Source organism: Chinchilla lanigera, unplaced genomic scaffold (assembly GCF_000276665.1).
Source record: "Chinchilla lanigera isolate Chin_1 unplaced genomic scaffold, ChiLan1.0 scaffold00095, whole genome shotgun sequence".
Taxonomy (NCBI): domain Eukaryota; kingdom Metazoa; phylum Chordata; class Mammalia; order Rodentia; family Chinchillidae; genus Chinchilla; species Chinchilla lanigera.
Genome location: NW_004955496.1, coordinates 8,177,809 through 8,203,194, shown reverse-complemented (window position 1 = coordinate 8,203,194; position 25,386 = coordinate 8,177,809). Strand labels below are relative to the sequence as shown.

General features: G+C 37.9%; 1 protein-coding gene, 1 long non-coding RNA gene and 1 pseudogene across 2 annotated transcripts; 2 read left to right on the top strand and 1 right to left on the bottom strand.

The window, feature by feature from the left end:
- The first annotated feature begins 96 nt into the window (after positions 1 to 96).
- On the top strand, positions 97 to 1,463 carry LOC102003782 (annotated as a pseudogene).
- A 3,068-nt stretch (positions 1,464 to 4,531) lies between these two features.
- Positions 4,532 to 15,271, top strand: LOC106146815. Its single transcript, XR_001231402.1, has 3 exons — positions 4,532 to 4,570; positions 5,291 to 5,384; positions 15,101 to 15,271. It is a non-coding gene; the product is annotated as an uncharacterized LOC106146815 (long non-coding RNA).
- Positions 8,342 to 24,463, bottom strand: LOC102026994 (alcohol dehydrogenase 1-like). The gene is made up of 9 exons (XM_005406279.2): positions 22,487 to 24,463; positions 21,428 to 21,529; positions 16,974 to 17,112; positions 15,265 to 15,352; positions 14,929 to 15,148; positions 14,489 to 14,749; positions 13,812 to 13,947; positions 11,620 to 11,758; positions 8,342 to 8,521 (listed from the first exon to the last, which is right to left on the bottom strand). The coding sequence occupies exons 1-9, from the start codon at positions 22,523 to 22,525 to the stop codon at positions 8,497 to 8,499; spliced, it is 1,149 nt and encodes a 382-aa protein (XP_005406336.1). The 5' UTR covers positions 22,526 to 24,463; the 3' UTR covers positions 8,342 to 8,496.
- Positions 24,464 to 25,386: the final 923 nt, after the last annotated feature.

Sequence of the window (25,386 nt, the reverse complement as noted above, 5' to 3'; positions counted from 1 at the left end):
CCCTGCGGTGGGGGCTGAGCTGGGGAGGCGAGCGGGCAACCCAAGGGGGAGGGGGAGGGAGTGTACCTTCACGTTGGCTGCTCAGAAGAGGTCAGCATGGACTCACGCGTGCTGTTATGGAGGAAGTTATTGGAGCAGGGTGAAAGGAAGAAAACTGAGCATTGTTGGCTCTATTTGGCAATATGGACACCAAATCTGAATTTTTCATCTTCCGGAGAAGGAATTGGCTATTCTGTGTCACTCTTTGGCCCTGCCATTGGCTATGTAATGGGAGGACAGCTGTTAGACATATACTTTGATTTCGCTGTAGTACAGAGCATTGATGTCACTAAAGATGACCCTCGGTGGCTGGGGGCTTGGTGGATTGGATTTCTTGTATCCTGGCTCTTTTCTTGGTCTTTGATAATACCTTTCTCTTGCTTTCCAAAACATTTACCAGGTACAGCAAAAATTCAAGCTGCGAAAACTTCCCAGACACATCAGAGTAAAAACAGTTCCCTACCACAGATAGATGAGGATTGTGGGCAAAGTATTAAAGGTTTTCCAGTGGCTCTAAAGAATTTGATGAGGAATACTGTCTTTGTATGTTTAGTTCTGTCAACTTCTTGAGAAGCCTTAATTACTACTGCGTTTGCTACATTTTTACCTAAATTTATAGAGAATCAATTTGGACTGACATCCAGCTTTGCAGCTATCATGGAAGAGCTGTTTTAATTCCCGGAGCCGTTCTTGGGCAGATTCTAGGTGGTGTCATTGTTTCAAAATTCAAAATGACGTGTAAATATGCCATGAAGTTCGCTTTTGTCACTTCTGGAGTTGCACTTGTGCTGACGTTTTTACTTATTTGTGCCAAATGTGAAATGAGCCTTTTGCAGGTGTCTCTAAGTCATATAATGGGACAGGAGAGCTGGGAAACTTGACAGCCCCTTGTAACACCGGCTGTAACTGTGTGAGATCTTATTATTATCCACTGTGTGGAGGAGATGGAGTCCAATATTTTTCTCCCTGCTTTTCAGGTTGTTTAAACTAAGTTTCAAAGAGTAAACCAAAGATATATTACAGCTGTTCCTGTATTGAAAAGAAGGCCCAAATAACATCTACAGACAGTGTGGGTTTCGAAGCTAGAGCTGGAAAACGTGAAACTCACTGTACAAATTTGCCCTTATTCCTTGGTATTCTTTTTATTACAGTGATTTTTACCTTCATGGCTGGCACTCCTATAACTGTGTCCGTATTGAGGTGTGTTGATCAGAGACAGCGGTCTCTAGCATTGGGAACACAGTTCATGGTGCTTCAATTACTGGGTACCATACCCAGACCATTTATATTTGGTGCCACAATCGACAGTACATGTACTCTGTGAGATATTAATGAATGTGGGATTAAAGGAGTTTGCTGGGTTTATGATAACATCAGGATGGCCCATATGGCTTGTATCACTTGTAAAATTATCACTATTTTCTTCAACAGACTTGCAATCTTTTTGTACAAGCCACCACCACCAGGCACTGAGGTGTCATTTCAAAATCAGAGTACAGATGTGACTACTGTCTCAACAGAACAAGACCTCAACAAGGGAATGAATGATGGGTGAAAGAGAGAAAGGCAATTATCTTGCAGCTAGAAAGTCAGCCTTCATTTTGGAGAACTGAATGCCATTACAGCATTATTTGCTCAATATGGACAATGTTTTAAAAACTGATGTTTCATAACTGTGTGTGTTTGTTGCATGTACATGGACAGTTGTTTTTGTTTTAGTGCAAGAAATAGACCTGTATCTTTGAAGTCCATCAAAGCTTCAAATCATACATGCTCACCTTTTTGCCATACTGAATAAAAGCAAGAAAAACAGCCAACCATTAGTTAAATGTTTACATTTTAAAACCAGTGAGGAAAAATTATAAAACAGTAATTTTTTATCTCTTTTACAGTTTGTTACATTTTAACTGTCATTGTCAAATAGCTTATTTGAAAATTTATCATGTAAAAATTTAAACTCATCAAGTTTATGTAATGTTCTATGGGAATTATTATAGGAAGCCCATGAGGGAGCTTTGTAAAGGCAGCTTTGTAAAGTAGTTTCTTTTTAACATATATAGTACTAGTTTGAACTTTATTTATCACAGTAAATTATTAAACTTAGAATATTGGTTAATTATCTTTGTGTTCAAGTACACAGTGAATACAGAAATACCAGGATTGAATACATCTGTTTTCACTTTAACTTAAAAATTCCAGGAGGTAATTTGCTGAGGGGTTTTTTGTGTTGTTTTGTTTTGTTTTGTTTTGTTTTGTCTTTTTTGAGACAGGATCTTGCTATGCAGTTCAGGCTAGCCTTGAGCTCACTTTGTAGCTCAGGCTGGTCTCGAACTTGCAATGACCCTCCTGCCTCAGCCTCCCGAGTGCTGGGATTACAGGTGGGCACCACCACACCTGGGCTTTTGTTGAATTTTTAGCACTTAATTTTTATAATCCTGTGATAGTATTATTCAGTTGCATATATTGTAGAGGAGAGAACCTGAGCAGTAATAAAAAATGCCCCTGATACACAAAAAGAGGGCTAGGAGTATAAGCTCAGTGGGAGAGCTCAGTTTATAACTCCATTTATTCAGGTCATATTTATATTACATTAACTCAGAATATGGAGGAAATAGCAGTGAACATCAACAAAAATAACTTTTACTATCGTTAAGAATTCTCCTGATTGAGGATGGCATTGAAGGGGTAGGGGTGTTGCTCAGTAGTGAAACATGGCCTACCTATTGTGCTGGAGACCCTGACTTCCTAAACCTGTGCAGCGGGGGGAAAACATTTTGAAGTTTAACATTTGAATGTTTTTCCAAACTCAAGACTTACTAGGTTTCTCCTATCGGTCTTTTCCTAGGTTAGGTTTTTACAGGCAGTGTTGTATATACACTGATCAGGATAGTGCAAGCTGAGAGTAAAGACCTAGTGGGAAGTCAACATCAGAAACCAAGGAAGTTGGCGGAATTTAACAGGTTTTGTTTGGTGGTAATCCGTGGGCAAGGATCATTGAAGAACCTTGTAGCAATGTACCCTGAAATTCAAGAAGCAATGAGTTAGGAGTTAGATAAGCGAGCGCACTTGTATGTCACAGGAGAGGGCCAGTGGGTCAGTAATGAGAGGGATAGATCGACTTAACTAGGAACATTTGAACAACAAATATCAAAGGTAAAAGGCTGCCAAAAATTTACAAATTTTGTTTTGGAAACAAAATTTCAGCAACCAAAGGGCTGCACAAGATAGGTAGGGGAATATACATATGACCCCTCAATCCCTGGGCTGGGCATCCCCTTCCCACTCAGCAAGAGACATTGTGAATGTTTCCACATGGTGGAACCAAGACTAAAGGACTTTCTGTGTTTGAATGGCAAGTCTTGAGAACTTTGCTGATAAAAATGTGAAATGAGGGCCAGGGATGTAGCTCAGTGGCACAGCGCCTGCCCAGCAAGTGTGAGGTTGGGAATTTGATTCCCAATACCAAAAAAAAAAGTGAAATGAGAACAAAGGAAATGGAATAACTATACAAACACTCCCAAGGCGGGGCCCCTTAATTTTAGAGAGCAGGAAAGAGGCTCACCCCACACACAGAAATAGTTTAATAATAGCTTAATAAATACTTGTCTTTCATAAAGATCCTTAGTTATCAAGGCCTATGCTACCCTGTATTGAATGTATTCAGTTTTATAAGTTATATTTTTACAAACTTTTAATGAAAATGGTTAAAGTAGAATAGTCATTTTGACACTTAAAAAGGAATCTGACTTTTTATTTATATTATGCATATGTAGAAAGAACACCTCATTCCATGATAGGGTGACACTGACACTGTGATAATTTAACATCATTCTTTTTGCTTTGGGCTTCATCTAGGTTGGTGGTGGCGAGCCTCTGGCATCTGTGCCACTGTGGGCTGTTTGTTATCATTAACAGCTCTAAAAGTTTTGCCGTCGCTGACCTAGATTATATGTGTTGATATGCTACTTCCAGAAAAAATTTTCACAAAATGTGGTTTTCACAATTTAAAATGATTGTAATCAATGTTTGAACTTATTGGTTGACTTATGATTTTGTATATAATTGGATATATTATCTTAGCACTTATGACATTTTGACTTCCTATTGCAGAAAATACAAATTAAAATTCTTTACATGGAAAGAACTCTACATTTTACTGTGTAAATTGGAAGAAAATACAAATAAAATATTAGACTATTCAAAAAAAAAGAAAGAATCTGGCATAGTTATACTAGTTTCTCTTAGTTTATTAAAAAGAAAAGTTTGTGCTAATATCATTTGGAGAATTTTTTAAAGGCCATATCTTGTACTGTAATTACTTTAAAGATAACAATACTCAATATATTAAATACAGTTATTCTCCTATTATTTTATTATGAAATTTTTACTTTTTTTTTTTTGTCTTTTTGAGGGTTTCACTATGGGTTTCACTATGCACTTCAGGATGGCCTTGAGCTCACTTTGTAACCCAGGCTGGCCTCCGACTTGCAACAATTCTCCTGCCTCAGCCTCCCAAGTGCTGGAATTACAGGTGTGTGCCACCAGGCCTGGCCTTGTTTTGTTTTTCTTTTTTTGTACAAACTAAAAAATTTAAAATAAAACAAAACAAGTACTCTGAACCTGCCAGTCCCTTGATTTTGACTCCTAATCTTCAGACTCTGAGCAATACTTGTCTGTTTTTTATAAATTTCCCAGCTCAGATACCTTGTTACAGTAGCACAGACTAAAATCTCCACCATCTTTATTTCTATTTAATGCTTCATTAGAGGTTTCTGCTAGCATTATATGGTTACAAAGATAAGAATTGAGAAAGAAGAGCTTGCTTATTTATTTATTTATTTATTTATAGTTTTTTTGAGGCAGGTTCTCACTACGGAGTTCGGGCTGGACTTGAACTCATTGTGTAGTCCAGGCTGGTCTTGAAGAATAGGTGAGGCATGAATGAATGGTGTCAAATTATGGGAAAGAACATGGGGTCTGGAAGCACAGAGGCGGGACTTCACCCAAGCTCATTCACCTGGCCTCTGAGTAACTGAGAAAATCATTCAAGGTCTCTGAGCCTCAGCTTCTTTAAGAGGGGTGCAAAGATATTAGACTTCCTTCCAGGGTCACCTTTGCAGGGCACACAGCACAAAAATGCCAGTGTCTACCACATTTCATCATCTTCAGTTCCAAACCACCCATCTGATGACCAGGCAAAGAGTCCCAAAGTAGGAGGAGATTAATTACCTCTAGTTTTGCTCTCCCTAAGGAACACAGAGCCCAAGGAAGACATGGAGAGAAGTGCAGATTGGCATGGTGGTGATGATCCACTCTTGTTGACATGTCTGACTACCTAATTGGAGGTAATCTTTCATTTTTCATTAAGAATCTTTTCTGTTTCCTGATTACTTCATATATACTTATATTCTCTTTTCTATGCATTATTTTTCCTTTCATTTCACTTTTTGTGTCTTAACTACCCTTTTCCTTTTTCCCATATAATAGTCAAATTCTTATTTTGTCTTCTTAATTTTTTAAATTTTATTTTCTTTTGTTGTTTTGCTTTTGTTTTTGCTTTTGTTTGGTGCATGCATGTGCACACGCACGTGTGTGTAAGTGAATAATGTATGTGTGTGTTTACATGCAGAGCTAGGAAACTGAATTGCATCCCTAATTTGTTTTATTTATGTTTCCTGTATATTGTGAGGCAGTGCTCCTCTTCGTTGCCCAGACTGACCTCAGTCTCACAGTCCACCTTCCATTGCCTCTTGGGTGTTGGGATTGCAGACCTGTGTCATCATTTCTGGCATCTTTGTCCTTCATTACCACTGTTCTTCATGATTCAGGGGACTGGGAGTAACACTCTGAGTACTCTGGGAAGACCCTCTGATGCTCAATTATACTACCACCACAGGTAACAGGCAGTGGACCTTGCTTCATCCACAAGGCAGGCCCAGTCATACTTTGGTGAACATTTTTACTTGAAGAATAAGAGACAAAAAGGCCTAGCCAAAGACCATGCCCCAAGCAGGTGTGCAGGGTGCTGAAGAGTTGCTCCTGGACATCAACCCCTACAGCAACACCAGAGAGAAAGACCATGGGTCTACACCTATGAGGGGCCTCAGCAACATCACACCACAAACTTGTCAGATGCACATTGTTGATGATGCTAGGGGAGCAATTATAGGGGCCAAATTTCATATACACTACTGTCCACAATTCAATTGCTTGACCCCAGGAAGGACCATACTCTCTTGATATCTATAGAGAATGAGACCCTCAGATTGGACATAATGTGGACTAGGTGGAAATACACTGAATACAGAGAAGTAAAGGGGAAACTATTCTACAGGACATTGTTAGAAACATATTTAACACTTTAGAACATCTGACATCCAGGAAACACCACCAACATATTATTTCCTAATAGAAATTAGTGGTATCAGAGCCCAGAACAGCCAATCCAGTTATAACAACTCTAAAGGGGATAGACCCTTTCATGCCATGTAATGAAGGGAGCTGAGAATAAAGCTCTGAGTTCTGGCTCCGAACTCCCTACCTTACTATGACAAGATAACTATCTATCTCCTTATTTCTCTTCCCTTTTCAATAAAGTCATTCCTTGACCACATACAGCTAAGAGACTCCACTAATTGCTACTGTGGAGCAAAAATTGTTCCACAGACTGTTCTAATTCAAATTCGGCTCCCTTGATTGAATAGCTTTGAGGTCAGTATTTGAGATTTGCTCTGACCCCTAGACGTCTCCTATTGATTGATTTAATTTAGCTGGTCCTCTCTGAAAAAGTACCCAGTTATGGCAGGAAAGGAGGGACTGTTTCATTACTGTCAAATTGGGTAGATTTTCAGGTTCCCAAATGTGTCTGCTGCTCACAGGGACTCTACTGACATGAGAAGGGATGTAAGTTTTGAGTTGCAGTGGTGTCACCATTGCTAGGTTTCAGTTAAAGTTCTGTCTGTTCTACAGGTCTGGTCTAACCTCATCTAGCAATATGGGGGAGGTGGCATCTTGTTTTGTAGGTCAGCATGGGATTTCAGACTCCACGCTAGTGTTATAAGGAAAGGCTCATCACCACCTGGTGAGGGTGAAATTCTAAGTCACGCCTTGACCTTATCCAGTAACATGGTGGAAGGGTGAGGGTGGATGCTTCTACTACAGCAAGATAATGTAGATGGTTAAGTCCTCCATTCAGACTTCACTACCATGGGAAGGAGTGGGATGCCAGCTTTTATTTCTGATGCATTTAGTGGAAGAAAACAGTTACTATCTATGAGATTTCTTTCCGTCTTGCTAGACTTCCTTTCTTCTAGTTCTTTGGCTAGAAAACAGACACCTGTTGGAGCTCAAACATGCACTTAAGAGAACCTTTGGTGTATATACTAGAAGGTTTTCTAGTTGCAGTGTATCATGTAATATAATAAGTATTTGATGCAGTTTTTAGGCAGAAGTAGAGTCAAAGATTCATTTCTTTATTATTCTTATGTTCTGCATTTTGCTAAGGATCCAAGTGATGATTCCCTCAAACCCTGCCAGTTGCCCTTCCCTCATTCGTAGTTGTTACATGGAGACTCAGCATGCCAAAGTTCCAGCCAGTTTGTGACAAACACAGTCAAGAGTCAGTGTGGCATTAAACTATTCCTTATAAACTGAAGAAATGGAGCGCAGAAAGGGATTGACTCAAGTCCACTCTAAGACTGCAGGCCTACTGAGGATGGAGCAGCATATTCAGGGGAAATAGAAAAGATGTGTTATTGTTTGCAAAAGGCAAGAGGGAGTGACTGTCTGAGGATTGGTCAGCATTTACTCTTCCCACCATTCTAACTGAGAAAGGTTGGCCCATTTCATGTCCAGCTTGAATTTAAGAAGGGAGATTATCAGTGAAGGTATTTCTGAAACAGCTCAACTCAGATACGCACAGGATGTTGGAAAAGCGTCCTATATTGTAAATAAGTTTTTTAGAAATATAAACTGAATTGAGGACTTTCCAAAATAAAACAAATTTAAAGTGAGATTGTGATCAACATGGTGGTGCACACCTGTAATCTCAGCACTCAGGGGACTGAGCAAGCAGGATTCTAAATTCAAGCCTGGTCTGGCAACTAAGTGACCTAGCAAGAACTTGTCTCAAAATAAAAATTTTAAAAACTGGGGATGTAGCTAATTGACAAAACACCTGGCTCCAGTCCCCAGTATTACCATCACTTTAAAAAAAAATGAGATCTTTAGTGTAGATTCAAAGCCTTTCTTGTTTCTTCTCTTCAAAATTTAGGTCAAAATATAAACACGTGCTTCAAAACAGTTAATTTTATGTAATAGTTTTATTTCTTAAAGCTCTAGAAGTCTCCTTTTTCTAATCCTGGCTTTTATGTGTTGCAACTAAGTTACCTAGGGGATAAAGAAGAATGAAGAATCATTGTGGGAGATTGTCAGTTTTCAATCTTCATTATGTGGGTCTCAAAATAAGAGGACACAACGGATGCTGAAACACACAAAAAAATGCAAATATTGAAGCCACTGATTTTCCTGCCAACTACACATCATGCAAAATAAGTATAACATATGTATTTTAAGAGACACACTTGTCCACCCATGTGCATTTGTTATCTCTATACTAACCCCTCCCTGCCCCACAGACATCAGAAAATGTCTCTGGAATCATATCCAGTGGGTCACTGGCAATTACAAGTAGCAAAGAAACTAGGGCAAAAGGATCCATGACCTGTTGTCTCTTTTGGATCCAAAGTTGTGTAGTTCATTTCCCTCTGACTTCTCATCCCTCTAGCTGCCTGTTAGCTAGTCTGCTGAGAGGAGATTCCCACAGACCCTCTCTAGTTTCTAAATGCTGCAAAGGATAATCTCAACTGCTTTCCATCTCAAGTGTGAACTTCTTTCATTCCTCATTTCCTGTGGCACTATGCCCTTATTTTTAATAGCTGTCAAACTGTTCTCTATCAGGAAGAATAATACATGCTGAATACTGAAAAGCTTTCTAAATCTACTATTCTAAGGCGTTTGCTTTAGGGAATTTTGTTCACTAATTAATGTTCTTATTTATTGATTTATTTAAACAGAATTTTTTTTCTACTGAGCAACTTGCATGTTTGAGGCATTATACTTGCTGCTGGGGTTATAATTAAAAATGTGACATTCCAGAATTCATCTGACAAATAACTAATCAGATGATTACAATGTAACATCTTACACGTTAGCACGGGGAGAGTAAGGGTGGCATGAGTGCAAACAGAGAGCTTGAAGACCTCCATATACAAGGAGTTGGAGGATGTCTAGGAGTAGAGCCATGGAGTTTGGCTGTGTGGATACGGGCAGGGTATATCCCAGCATGAGGGATTATAAGGGTGAAGGCTCAGGGTCATGGAAGCCTCCATCATCCTTGAGGGGCAGGATGGGAAGGAGTGAAAGAAGCTTGATGTGACAGAGGCATTGAGTGCAAGAGGTAAAGTGACGAAATGTTAGAGTAACATGGAATGTGCACAGAAGGAAAGGAATAGTGAGAATTTGGGAGGGAGGATCTGCTCAGTCAGTAATGGTGTGATCCCGGAAAGTGGCTTGTACTTCTTTTGGTCTTAATTTTATTTTCCATGAGTGAAAGTGATATCAAGGGACCTCAGAGTTTACATCTGTTCATAACCTATAAAAATCTAAGTTCTTGAGGTCCCTTAGCACAAAGAGTTCTACAAGTGCCTTCTGTTTGTGGGACTGAGACCTATTAATGGTTCTGTAGCCCAGGAGTTTCTATATAGCTCCAGAGGCCTGGTCTATGTTTTCTTTCCTTAGAAACAGTTCATTGAGGTCCTCCTACTGCATTTTGTCCTGTTACCACACACACAGTGCCAATGTTGGAAAGAATGTCAATTTTCCCCATCTGCGTCATAGTCTAAAGTTTCTCAGTAATACATAATTACCAAGGAAATTCTAACAGATTAAATTTAAAGAGAAGTAACATTGGCTGCTAATTCACTTCAGTAACGTAAATGGCAAGAGGCATTTATGAGCAAGCTGGTGAACTGCCTTGTTCTAAGGTGAAGTTCTGGAATTAGGTTTCAGAATGGTGAAGATAACTGCTTAAAATTAATGACAAGAGCTTATCACAGTGTTAGTCATAGTTAATGTAAAGGGCAGAAATGGCAGCTTTTGTGTTCTTATAAGTTAACTCTGAAAAAGTGGCCATCCCACAAATAAAAGCATGTTCTCCATAGCCTTGATGACTAAATCAGTTACTCAAAAAATTACATGCACCTTTTTATTTATTCCCACAACTTTGATGACTTTGGTCTTTAGATTTCTTTTCTGGAATGCTATATTGAATATTCACAAAAATCTATGTGGTGTCTCAATTTTAGTTTAGGTTTTCTCAGACACATTATTGTATATATAAGAAATATTGGCTTAGTCTCATATCCTGCAGTTTTTCCAAATGTTCTGCATACCTATCTTTTCCTATGAAGGAAGTACTTCTAATCCACTGTTGGCAAGTTGAGAACAGTTTGTTGTTTTTCTAGAACTAGTGATAGATACTCGCTTTTTACTATATGCACATTTTGTTGTTTCTTCTATGGTTTGTAGGGATAGAAGGGAAGAGGCAGTATGGTGCATGATCTGGGTGGCTAACATGGATAAGACGAGCATACACTTTCATTGCATGGTGTTCTTAAGGAGGTTGCCCTCTGTGGGACCTGGGTGTGTATTTGCTATGTGCCCTTAGGCCCTACAAACCTTAGCTCACCCCAGAAATAAAAGCTAAAGCCCTGATTGGCCTAGATTATACCAATCAGTGAAACAGTTATTTTTAGGAATCAGCTTACACTTATAAGTATGGACAAGCTGAAAACACCAGGCTGAGAAGCTCAGTTTGGGCTTCTCCCTGTGAAACAGTTCAATCGCTATTTGGCAGTCCCTGGTTTTGCCATATTATAGTTAAACCTCTGGTTCACTTTACTTTCTTTCTTGTTTTTTGTTCCTCATTTCATGCCAGAGGGATCTTCGATTTTCAGTCAGCCTCACCTCACCTCCTGCTTTTCTTCCTACCAGGGTGAGGGGATCAAGCCAAGGAACTAGAGGGTCTCCTAGCCTCCCAGACTCCCACAAGATGCAACTGGTTCTTGTACATAGTCCCAATTTCTGCTGTGCCTTATACCCAGAATTTTCATGTTGTAGATCTATAAGTTTCCAAGACTCATCCCAATGGTGATCTTCTCTCTGAGTATTCTCTTCACTCTACTCAGTAAGAAATTAAGTCTTTGTGGCCTGATCTTTGAGTCTTGGATGTTGTCACCAGATATAATATCCATCACTATATTTTAGTTGTTCATATACTGTATACAGTATCTTGCACTCCAAGATCAAGTCATCACTACCTTGCATTACACTTAGCTCTGTTTTGCCTGTGGGTCTAGTGCAAGATCTTGATATATAGTATAATGATTATTTTTTGAATAGAAATATGTCTGAGATACCAAATTGTAAATTTTTCATAAGATTGTGGATAAAATAAGATGTCTCACACTGGCACATCTTACACACATGCGCACACATATACCACTCACACACAATACTTACCAATGTCCATTGCGGAACAATTCAAATGCCTTGTTAATTTTTTCAAAAGGCAGCTGATGGGTTATAAGTGGATCTATGTTAAATTTTTTTTGCATATACTCTGTTACCAGTTTAGGAATGGAGGATCTCGTTTTATACTCTGTAGAAGGAAAGGAAAAAGTAACACAACATACAAACGATCAAAACTGACCAAAGAATCAAATGAACTATTTATGTAAAAGTTGATAAAAGTATTATTAGCAGATGGTCAGTTGCTCACCTTTGGATCATTTTCCTATGCACAAAAAGCAAGGTAATTTACTCCATAGGAGAATCCAGTTGCTGCTCAATTAGTAGGGTGGCTCAGGTGTCCTAGAGAAGTCCTACCCAGGGGGGTCCTGTGGTCTGTGGAGCACACCCAGACTGTTCTGATCACAGTGCACCAATCCACATTTCTTTGTCTGCAGGCCACTACCATGTCCTGTAACAGCTTACCTTCCAGCTGGATGGGCCTGAGTTACTTCTCTCACTGCATTAAAACCTCCATATATATCTGCTTCACAAACCTCACATTTCAACCTCCGAGATGAATCTACTTTGTAGATATGCTTTGAAGAGCAGTGCAGTAGGGTACCATGCCTAGGTTTTAGATCCTGTCTACTATTTGATCACCAAGATTAAGGCACACATGGGTTATTTTTCTTGTTTTTGTAACTTTGAATGGGTGGAAGTTCACAGAGTATGAATATTTTTCACTGATTATACGAATCATATTTTCTAATTTCTATATTTTATAATACTTTTCCATTACAGGTCCCTGGGGACCCAGCGGGGGGACTCTGCCTTCCAAGGTTAATGAACTCTTAGAGATATCAGAGAACTTGTCTAGGAGCACACTTCTGATACACAAACCAACCAAGATCGAGAACATACTGTCACTTTCCTTTATGCCTTTCTCCTGTTATCAGGCACTGGAGACAATATCCTCATCCCTAAATAACCTCAGGGCCAGTTAACAGATAACTAGGAGCCACCCATCAAAATTATTCCAGCTGTTTAAGTCTAAACTATTATCTGTTCCTTTCTGTAAAAACCATAATAAAGCTCTGGCCTCGAATTTCCAGTTCATCCCTTATGCCTCCTCATGGACCTGGCTCTTGGGCACTGTAGGCAAATGTTCTCTCAAGACAGTTGTCTATGTGTCTGTCATCTTCTATACTTGATTAAAGTAAACCATATGTATGTTGCAAGACACTAATGCACATCTAGAAAATGACAAAGCTGAACCTAAATATTTATATTCCTAACGAAGTTCTTTACAGACATTTAATGTTTTATTTAAGGCCATAAACAAAATGTTAATTAAGATTGGATTCCAAAGAAAAGTTGAGCTCTTTCTTAAAAAGATAGCTGGTACTCTTTATCAGAGCCCTGACTACAAATATTTTATGTTGCTTAATAAATATCAATTCACCTCCCATTACTAGTACAAAATACCTGAGATAATTAACTTACAAAGAGAAAAAGGTTTGTCTTGACTAGTATATTTGGAGGTTCCAATCTAAGACTGTGGTGATAAGGGCCTCTAATGAGGCAGCATATCGTCATGGAAGCATTTGGCAGAGAAAACTGCTTATGTTATGCCTCAGGAAGCAAAATCAGAGGAAGAACAGATTTAGGAGCCACCACAATCCCTATTGAACTGTGTCCCCAGTAACCTGGGGACCTCCCAAGAGGTCCCATCTCCTACAGTTCCACAGCATGGGCATTATGACCAGGCCTCAAACACATAGATGTGTGTCATTCCACAAAGAGCCGATGACTTGTTCCGAAAGAGCAGGTTAGGATGACTTACCAAGTCAGTGTTGTGGATCAATACAGTGAGATTTTCTTCCAGTCTTATTCTGTACTAGGGAGTGGCCCAAATATATACCTGGCTCTCCACAAATTAGGGAATATCAAAGTGCCAATAAGCACCATAAAATGTGATCTCTGATAGCTTATCAATAATGTTAAACTCATAATCTCTTTTTGCTGCTATGGGTAATAAGTATCTATGTTGGGATACATGCTTTTCTGTTTTTGATATACTGTCTTTTATTTCCTTTCATAGAGGATTGTTTTCCCTACTTCCCCTCCCCCTCATTTCTTACCAAGAAGCAGGCAGTGTGTCTGAGATTCTGAGAAAAGAAAAGGCAAGATGAAGGACCTACCTCCTATAACACCACCTTTCAGGGTCCTCCCAGGGAGAATCAGCACTGGGTCAAAGGAGAGTTGTGAATCTGAGGGTGCTACTCCAATAATCACACATACTCCATAGCTCACGTGGCATGATTCCAAAGCTGCAACCTAATTCCAGAAGTAGAACATAAGCTTCTCAGTAGCCCGATATCTCATACTCACAATTCTAAAACATAGTCTCAGGATAATAATATGGTAGAAATACCATAGAATTGAAAAGTATGCAGTACATTCACAATAAAATCCTAAACAAACTGCTTACATTCAATGGGATTAAGATTTTCAATATTTAAAACATGGATATTATTACTACTTAGCTAGTAAGAGTGATACAGAGATTAAGTGGGATAAGATATAAAAATGCATTGGCACAGTGTAAGGCATCTAAGATGTGCTCAAATTAATAGTAATGATAGTAATTTTATCAAAAACAGGTTTAATGCAATGGTAGAATGTGTGCTTACATGTGCCAGGTCCTGAATTTAATTTCCAGCATAAAAGAAAAATGCTCCAACCTCCCCCAAGCAAAACAAAACAGAAAACAAAATTAATTTCATGTCTCTATAAAGCTGATGTAATGTGTATCCAAATGTTGACAGCAGCACCCCTCACTGTGCCCCAAGACCACACAACATGCAAGACCACAAACCATGGTATCAGTGAGTCCAACAGCTTCAAAGGCAAAGTCAACACCACCACCTGTCATTTCCATCACCACCTCCTGGACAGGTTTCTTGAGGTTCCGTGGGTTGAGACAGTCAGTGACTCCGAATGCCCTCGCCCCGGGAAACTTCTCCTCATTGATGTCAACTCCAATGATCCTAGAAGCACCAGAGGCTTTGCAGCCCATGACAACTGCTGAGCCAATTCCTCCAAGTCCAAAAACCACACAAGTGGAACCTGGGGTGACCTGAAAGTTCAGAGAATAAATTCTATAAGGCATCCATAACTGATGCTCCTGTGTTAAAAAGGAAAGAATAAAAAAACATTTTGGCTTTAACAGTGTAGGAAAGAGCTCTCTGAATACATGGCCCCAGGTTTGACATTGTGTAGTTAGTCACTGAGCACAATTCCAAAGTATATTCTCACCCTTGCAGTGTTAAACACAGCTCCAAAGCCTGTAGGCACTGCACAGCTCATGATGCAGACCTTATCCATAGGAGCACCAGCATCAATTTTCCCCACTACAATTTCATGTACTACAGTATATTCAGTGAATGTGCTTGTGCCATAAAGATTGTAAATCTTCCTTCCTCTGCAGGTAAATCTGCTGGTTCCATCTAACATTAATCCAGTTGGAGAGAGGATCCTGTTCCACAAACACACAGAGTGGCAAAGAAGAAACAAAGGATTTTAGCTCAAAGTCTATACTTGTTATAATGAAAGTACATGGGGTGAGAAAAAGTCAAACAAATTGAAACTAACTTTTCCTTCAAACAGAAGTTACCCTTGGAATGCAAGCAAAATCTACATTTTCTGCATTCAGGAAGAGGAAACATTAATACTTTGTCTCCTAGGGAAAGAGAACAAAGAATGTGGTTAATCGCCTGGGTGGAGAAATAGAACAAAATTAACACTATGTTTATTGATAGGAAATTGCAGTAGATATTATCAGTGTGTTGTAATGAAAATTGTCGTTACTTTTGAAGTTAATTAATACTTCATTCTGAAATGAAAAGAAGTCAATTTTAATGCAAATGAACAAAGGATAATGAGAATTCTGAGATTTACTTCAGAAGTAACAAATTCAAAGGTAAGAAAGTTTAAGAGTCATGATCAATGTTTGTGGTATAAGGCTTGCCTATTTTAATTAGCATTCTATCCCAGGAGAAAGGCAGTTTACACTTAGTATATATTTAATATTTGTTCAAATAATAAATTAATACTCTAGTGTTAAGACTAAAATTAAAACTTGTTATGACATAGTTTATTGCTGGACAAGAGTTTAGAATTTGAGATAAGACAGCCAGTGTCCTTAATTCTAGCTCTGCCATTAAGTGGCTAAATCAACTAAATAAGATAATTTTGCCAAAGCTTTTCTTTCCTCATGAATAAAGTGGGCATAATATATATAACGTATGTTTGTGTTATGGTTGATACACTGTGTCAATTTGAGGAGTCTAGAGGTCTGGCTAAGTGACTCAGCAGGGAGCCAGGGTGCTTACTTTACGTTCATCCTAAGCTTGTGCAAGAGGAAGGCATGCAGAGGGTGTGGGTATAGAGGACCACCCCCACACCCCCAGGGTGGGTAGGCTGCATTAAAAAAAAAAAAAAAAACTGAGAAAAGACTGACTGCTGGTTCTTCGGAGGAGCTCCAGTCTTCGCCTTTGGTTTGGTCATCTCCTGGCTTCTGGTGCAGACTGTTCGGCTTCTGCCTGGGACTCTTCAGCCTTCGGGTATAGGCTCTCCAGTCTTCATCATAGATTCTTCAGCATTCTGTCGCAGACCCATCAGCCTCCTGATATGGACTGACACGGACACTGCAGGGAGCTCCAGGCCTGGGGCTGAGCTCTTCAATCTCCAGCAGGCAGACACCCTCTGCACGCTTCCTCATCCAACTCTGTGGCTGACCGTTGTAAGCCAAACTTATAATTTCTTATACATTTGTATATCTTGTACTATATCTGTTTCTCTAGTAAACCCTAACACAGTTTGTTATTAGAATGATATGTAATAATATGAAATAATGTGTTTGAAGTATGAATATGGAAAGCAAACATAAGTTCTGGAAAAAACTATCATAAATGGTGCTTACTCCAATCCATTTAAAAGATTATCCTGTCTGTATGTGCATGCGCATATGTGTGTAGAGAAAAAAAGCTCTTATACATATTCTAAATTTAACAATATAATGATATATTATACATATTTGCAATTCTTAGTTTAATTTTTGGTAAGTAGACTTGAGGTAATTTCTATAGAAAAATTATTCTTTTCTTTGAGTCCATTTAGCCAAACACAAATTTGGAAAATTCTTGAATCTTGCCTATATTTTGCCCTAAATCTGGTATGTGAACGAATTTTAATGTTTATATCAATATTTGATGATGCCTTTGACCTTTATTATACATTTGGGGAAAATCAGAGAGGGAATTAGACACAGCATTCACACCATATCTTGCTCAGTTACCTACCTGGCTTTACACTGGCCACACCTTCTCCAATACTCTCTACGATGCCAGCTCCTTCGTGGCCCAAAATTGCAGGGAGTGGGACTCTGTTTTTCCCTTCCAGGATGTGTTTGTCAGTACCACAGAGCCCAGAGGATATAATCTGAAAGGTGATCAAATGACTGAATATAAAATATTTTGTTATAAAATGAGTGACTCTTTCAGGAAAAATTCAATACTTCAAAGTCTAGAGGAAGAATACATCCCTTAAAGCTTGGGTTATTCATTTGGGGTACTATCATTTGTGTCCATGTAGTACAGCTGTTTCACAAAAAGAACCAAAGCACTTAGTATGTCTTTGTCTCTGTAATTTTCTCTAGACCTCTTTTACGTTATAAACACCGGGGACTTATTTTCTAGCTCTTTACCAACAAGTTATGTGTTCAGTGGGATGGGAGAAAACAGATAACACAAACTCTGGGGTCTATTTTAGTACATATACTCAGGTGGAAGGAACCCCTGGAGAGAACATTCTGATGCTTCTCTCCCTGCATTGCCCTCCACCTGCCAGTCAAAGAGCCTAAAATACAAGGCTTTTCACGTTAACTTCCATAGCACAGTCCTAGCATGCCAGTTCCTGACATGTTCAAAAAGAAGAGTGGAAGAGTTTTTCCCTCAAGACTCTGCCATAGTGCAGTTTTTTTTCTTTCTTCCAACTTGTAATTGGTTTTCAGTTCAAATGGCCAGTTCACCTCCAGAGTAAAGAGACTCCACAGCTTACTGGAGTTGGTGGCGGGTCACTTCTGTCTCTTATAACACCAATTAGTTCCACACAGCTATTCGCTTTACTTTTGTTCTTCCTAGTCAGCAGATATGGATCCTTGGAACTCTGGTACTTTTACCAATCTGATTGATCAGTTAGTTCAATACTTACTTATTTCCTTTATTCCTTTTTGACTTTTGAAGGTGGAAGGCACTCATCTCTGTTTTCTTGTGTTTGTTCAGGCTTTGGAAACAAATAGCTCTCCTACAAGCTTGTGTCTTCCTGCATTAAGTGTTGTAGGAAATTTCTAATTATGTGTCCTAACTACTGGCATTCAAGGCTCTATTTAGTTCTCTAAGCAAAGTAGTTTGTTACATTTACTTTATAAATAATCTTATCTTCCATTCCTTTTTGTTGTCCAAACTGTTTTAGCCTATTTTCTGTGTTATAAATGAAATTTATGTTCTATTTTTCTTCTGTTTCAGTGAACTATTTCAAATATTCCTGATGGTCTAGTAGTCAGTCACTGACACTCTTGATTAACTAGCTTGAAATAAATTTCAAAATCAAGCATCCTATTTGTAAACTTGGGATAATAGTACTTAACTGGAGAAATAGTTGCGTAGTATGAAGTAGAAATTATACAGGAGTAATTCAGCTTCAAATGGTGACAAATGAGGCTTTTTCAAACTCCGTGTTCCTCTAAAGACAAGTAAAAACTCTGTGTACAATATAAGTAACAGATGACTAGCAATAGGATAAATCAAACTGAACATTAACTGATTGAAGTAACCATAAAACTTCAGTAAAAACCTGCCAGAGATTCATGATGTTGATCCAATTGGGAGAACTCATACCAACTACACTGAATGGTATTCTACAAAGTAAATATAAAATTTCTTGTTTAGTTATGCATTTTGACCGTATATATATATATTTTTTTTCTAAGACATTTAAATACAATAGTGCAAAATGTCAAGGGTAATCAAGATAAATTTGAAGAACACATTGTAGAGCTTATTCTGTAAGATATCAAGGCTATGATAAAGCTGCTTTTGGCTTTATTATAAAGATAGATAAGTACATGTCTTCCAATCCAAAGGACAACAAAAAATAAATGAAATAGGTCAATGAAATAATTAAAATCAAGAAACAGACTCAGGCATACCTGCTCTTGGATTTAAGACAAAGTGGCACTAAAGTACCAGAGCAAAATACAGACTTTAAAAAACTAGATCAATTTAATATATAAGTAGGAAGAAAATGAGTCTGGGGCAACAAGCACAAAAAATTACTACCAGATGATTTTAATTTGTAAATCTAAGTGTAACATAAAAACCAGTTAACATTCTATACAAAAACAAGGAAATTTTCTTCCCAAACTTGGGGCAGGCAATTTCTTAATCGGAATATAAAATGAAACATTTATGAATTGGGCTGCAATAAAACTATGAAATTCTCTTCATACATAAACCATTAAGAGAGTGAAGAGTCAAGGTACAGACTAGAAGAAATTTGTAATTGTTATATGTATATGGAATATATAATCTAGATACCTGTCTACATATTATATTATGTAGGATATATATATATATTTAAAAACTACAAATAAGGAAAAGATTGACAACCCATTAAAAAAAGTTGACAAGAGGCTATTACCTAATTCACAACAAAGTTCTTCCAAATGACCTCAAGCACATGAAACATACTCAGACTCCTGAGTCATCAGAAAAATGTAAATTTTAATTATAAAATGCCTGGTAATACCAAATATTGATTGTAGAGGAAGTAGAATTATCTATTTATAGTGAGAATAGTATTTTATGCATTTTTATCAATACTATTTTATGCATTCCTATTATTCTTCCAAGTTGTGGGTGGTAGATCGTAGTACTAGGAAGAATGTGTATGCCATGGTGAGGGGGGGACAGGTGAGAAGAGATGCTTTGCTTTGTCTGTGAGACAGTTAGTACTACAGAAGCACCTCTTCTCCTAAACACTTTAATGTGTGCAGAGCCCCTTTTCCACCTTGAAGTTTAGGTTATTCCTTACCTGGTAAAAAAGAAGTTCTGAATTTCATCATTGTGTAGTTAATTAAGGAAAGGATATTGATCTTGTATATCTAACATGAATAAGGTAAAGAAAGGCAATAAAACCCTTAAATGCTGCTATGGATAACTTTTAATGACACTAGATATAGAGTATACTAAGATGAGTGGTAAAAACTGTATTTAAATGCTACTACTGGTAACAGGAAGTATAATTTTCCAGGAAACTCTGTTTAAAAATGATTTATCCATTGCCAATGACCATGAAATTTTTAAAAAAGCCAAAGAGTAAAGAAAAAGTGCTCAGGGGAGAGTGAAATGATTTACCTGTAGTTAACAGGTAAATCAGGCAGACAAGTTTCTGTACTATGTATTGGGTAGATGTAAATTATTCTGCAGATAAAAAGTTGAAAGCTGACTGGTCTATAAAATACTCTACTTTGATCAAGTGCAAACTGAAAGCCTGAAAATGTGCTATAATTAATACCAACGGTTTGGAAGCAACATGGCATCTCAGTGTAGATTGTACTTACCATGATAGGACAACATAAAGAACAGTTTTCTGAAAACTGGTAGAAGAATATTGGCTGGGGCAAAACTTATAAGACACGCCAGAGAGCTTGCTGGTTCTCTCTGTGTTTGCCATGTGAGGACACAGCAAGAAGAGAGTCATCTGTGAGCCAGGAAGAGAGCACTTACCAGAGCTCAACAATGCTGGTGACTCTGATATTGAAGGCTTTCATGCTCGGAACTGTGAAAAATGAATTTTGTTTTAGACCACCTAAACGATGGTATTCCACTGTAGCCACTGGGGAAGACAGTTTTTTCATCATGCCCTGAGTGGTGTGAACTTCTTCCCTACTAATGGGAACTGGGGTTACAGGGATGGGTGTCTGGGCCACAGTCTTTTAGATCTGCTGTGGCTGCATCAGAGACTCGGTGAGAGCTGGTTGGTGTTAGGAAGCTCAGTCTTCTCGCCATTCCCACTGTGGCAGTCTTCTCTGTTGTCCTCTTAGTCCGTTTTCTTCTTCCAAAACAAAATACCACAGAGTGGGTATAGTATATCTAAAAGTTTATTTGTCTCATAGTCACTGAAGGTAAGAAGTCCGGGAACATGACATCAGGCATCTGGCAAGGAATTCCCTGCTGTGTCACAGCATGTGTGTACAGAGAGGAGCAGATGCTGAATTTAATTTTTTAGGCAGACACTCCCATGATAACATCTACTCCCATGATAACTTAATCAGTTCATAAGGGTGGTGGCCCCATGACTTCATCACCTCCCTGTACCATTACATTGGCAACTAAACTACAACATGAGTTTTGGAGAGAACAGTCATACTATAACACCTAACGCGTATCAGAATAACTTTATAACTGTTGAAAAAGAGGTTCCTGTGTCAAAAATAGCCTGTGTTGATATTCAAATTTTAAAAACCATAGTGTATTTAAAATACCAGCATTTCAGTATTTCCATATCTTGTATGTGTGACATTTTAATAAAATGCCATGATCAAATCTTATGTATAGCAATATAAACCTGGCGTAAATCATATGAAGTCTAATTATTTTTGTATACCAATTCCATTTGTCCTCTTAAAATTGTGAAATCATTCTAAGCACACATTTCTGCGGCAATGCCTACTAAGAGTCTCATTTATATTTACCTTAATTCGAACTTCACCAGGCTTTGGTGGATCGACTTGAACCTCCTCAATGGACAGGGGGGCATTTGCTGTCCAGGCAATGGCTGCCCGGCATGTGATAACCTATGTATATTTAAAAATAAAATGATGAAATGAGCTTACTTTTATTAAATTAGAATCAGATGAAATGTAAAATTAAATTCACATCTACTATATTGTCCGGTTCTGCTTTTACCATTCTGAAGCACAGACAATCTACTATATTTACTGAAAATAATCACATATATAACACATATATGAATAATATAAAATGTTACCATGGGAGACATATATGGATATGATATATATGAATAATGTAAACTGTTGTTATAGGAGACATATTTTTGTTTAAACAACTTTTATTCTAGGTATCCAGTTGGTTTATTATTTTTCTTTGTACTCTAATGTCACAAGGTGTTTTTTTATTGACCAACTGATTATGGAGATCAGTTCAGCTTTATGAGTGTAACTTCTGCACTATAATTTCTAATATAAATCAATTATTTAAAACAAAGAGAATAACATGAATTATGGAACTAATATAAGGAACGGTGACAATTATCATGCAAATAGGACAAGAAGCAATATCAACTTTACTTCTTTTGCTAAAGTCCATTCTAGTAAAATATGAAGAACACTTTATCCTACATTCATACTTAATTCCTGTGTCCTATGACCTTTGTTTATTCATTGCATTTTATTATTAAATCTCTATACAACTCAAGCTTTGATATTTATCTGTTGATTTTTCTATATTAATAAATGACTATATTTAAAGAATGATTTAATTTTGTTAAAGATTTTATTGTATTTTACAGAAGGATTGACTAAATTATTTCTTTAAATAGTACTAATTTTTTTCACAGTTTGATCTTATTTCTTAAAAATCAACAACTGACAATTTACCAAGAATATTTCTTTTGTGTAAAGCATGGTACACATGCATTCCTGTAGTATCTACAACACAGTCTTAGGTGGTAAAGTATATCTACTAGGGAGAGCATAGGTGAGAATATATTTCAAGAGAAAACCATGACTTACTTTGCTCGGTTTATCCATGGAAACTTTATCTTGCTCCATCTTTCCTTCTAGCTGGCTCAGAAGCAGAACTCTGTGTCTTCTCACCAACCAAACCCTGTTTATATTAGAGTTTCCTCACACCTCAGAGTGACTCAGCCAGTGTTCAGCAGCCAATGAGCGAGAGAGAAAAAGGAGAAATAAAACATTAAGAAAGGGAAAGAAAAGGGCAGATATAAAATTGAAGAGGAAGGATGAAGAAAAGTTTGGAGATAAAGAAAGGGGGTTAGTGAAAGAAGAAGAAAAAAGTAAATAAAAATTTAGAGAGAAAATGAAAAAGCAGAGGAAAAATAACAGCCTCTCTTAGGACCTTATGATGCAATGATTTCTTTTAGATGTTGGCTCCTTATCGCATTATATTAGCAATTAAATTTCAACATCACTTTTGAAAAGGACAACTGAACCACATCAATTGTTTAACTATGTATCAGAATGAGTTTGTAATTTTGAAAAAAAGTTCTACAAATCAATTATTGTCTCTAAGTTTTTCAAGTTTACTCTTATTTTTTCAAAGAAGAATTATAAACAAGAAATCTAAGACACTCATAATAGGGTATGGGCACTGCCTCACAGCAAAAACAAGCTCATAATCTCAGTGACATTTGGGTATCATTCTGCCAACTGAAGACCACTGTATCTTGATGTTATCAGAGAATAGTCACTGATTCTCCCACCACCTCAATGTGAAAGTAAGTCCAACATCCCTCATACTTTTGCAGAGAGGTTAGTGGCAACATATTATTCTTTACAAGTTTTGGTTAAGCCAATTTATGCTGTCACTTCAAAATAAACACTTTTTGAATAGGTTCCCCTATAATGAATTCTAGAATCTATAAAATTCAATATAAAAGCACTCTTATTAGTGTGCACCAGCTATTCTTTCAGGACCAAAGCTTTAGTAACCTCCTCTCACTTCCTGGATCTTCTGGATTGGCATAATGGTCACAAGTGGTCTTTCTCCCTTACCAGGCTTCAGTGGCAGGCCACATAGAAAGCTGCATGACTTATTTAATAATGGTTTCTGATGCAAAGCACTCTTCTTCTAAGCTTGACACCATGTGCCATTAAGCTGAAAACTGCTGGACACATACCAAGCTCTTTTGGGACAGAGATTCTCACAGACTCTGAGCCTACAAACTCCCATATCCAGGCATTATGCATTGGTGTGCTTTGTACATCCTCTAAGGATTCCTAGAGGAAGACCTACAAGGCAGAGTTAAGCTTAGGTTAACATATGGCACATGAAGGAGACAGGTACCCTCCATTATCTTTGTACTTCACCAGATGTCATTGTGTTAGGGAAATCACCCTTCTCCCGCACACTTTGGCCCATCTTGGGCTACCTGGCTCAACTAAATGAAGAGTACAGGGGATTTACCTGTTCTACAGATGGTAATGCTACCATCGCACACAGGAAACTCACTGAAAAGTTCCCAATTTTCATCCCCTTAACCTGGATGTTCCTGGGGGATGGAACTCAAGGATTAAAACAGTTGGCTGATCTTCTGGCAGGCATCTTAGCCAGCAGATGTTTTGGGCAACAGTTAGCTCCATATGAATATTTTTATGGAGTCTGCAGACTCAGTTCATCTGACCAATGGTAGCAGCAAAACTTTATCCAATGTTGGTCCCTTTGGGATAAAGAATTCTGGGACATTTCCTGTCTCACAGATGTTCACAATTATAAATTGTAAATCAATGTCCTATGTCAATGCTTGCGTGTAGTCTAAAGGCATAAAATAAAACCTAAGAGACCATAATACAAGGTTTCCCTTTAGAGTTACAGACATTATTGTGACCAAGTTATTCATTTCACCTCTCACAATTTAAAACCAGGCTTTGAGGACTGGGAATTTAGCTCAGCGGCAAAAGCGCCTGCCTGGCATGTGCAAGGTTGTGAGTTCGGTTCCCGGTACCAGAAAAAAACCAAAAAATAATAATAATAATAATAAAAATAAAAATAAATAAATAAAACCAGGCTTTGAAACAAGACATTGAACAGAATTTCACTTTCTTTATCAGACTCAGGCTGCAGTCACATAGAGTTCCATAATGACTTACTTATGTTAAATTCTATTGAATGATTGTTGGCAAATTTAGGTCTTCAAACATCAAAATAGCATTATGATAAAGTATATGATTCTGTTTTTAGTGTTTGCATATCAATGACCTTTAAGCTCTCACCTCTCCTCTTTTATTGTCTCACATCTAGGCAAGCTTATAAGAAAGTCTGCAAACTTTTTCCTTTGATGTGAAGTTCAAATGACACAAGCAAGAGCTTGTGGAACACTTATCCTAGCCCCACTCCTTAACCACAATAAAACCCAAAGCCATGCACTTAAACTTGGTCTCTTAAATAAATTTGGACTTGCATGAAAACTTTCTGTGCTCTTCCTATAAAGCATCATTATGTTTGCAATAAACTTTTTCATAATCTATTGATGTGTTTGTTTATAAATTTGGTGAAAGTAGTAGTTACCTCAACATTAGTTTTAGGTCTGACATAACTTACTTGAAATTCAGTCATGCCCTGTCCCCTTTGGCCTCATTAAACCTTCCCTTCACATGGAGTTGTGTGTAATATGACCCCTTTGTTCCTCACTTCACTGATCCAAAGCCCAACATGCCCACAACTGTAGCCATGATAAAACTTATTAGAAAGCACCAAAGTCATGTAAGTAAGTTTCCCACTTCACATGTTTTCTTTGAACTAGCCAGTTCATCCCACAACTCTGCCAAGAGAAACCCTAAAGTGTAGCATTGTGCACCTTAGTAAAGTTGCCCTCAGGAAAACCCCACATTCCCTTCTTTCTCTTGTTCTCCATCTACTGCTAGTCACTATGTGCTGCTTCCAAACATTCTGT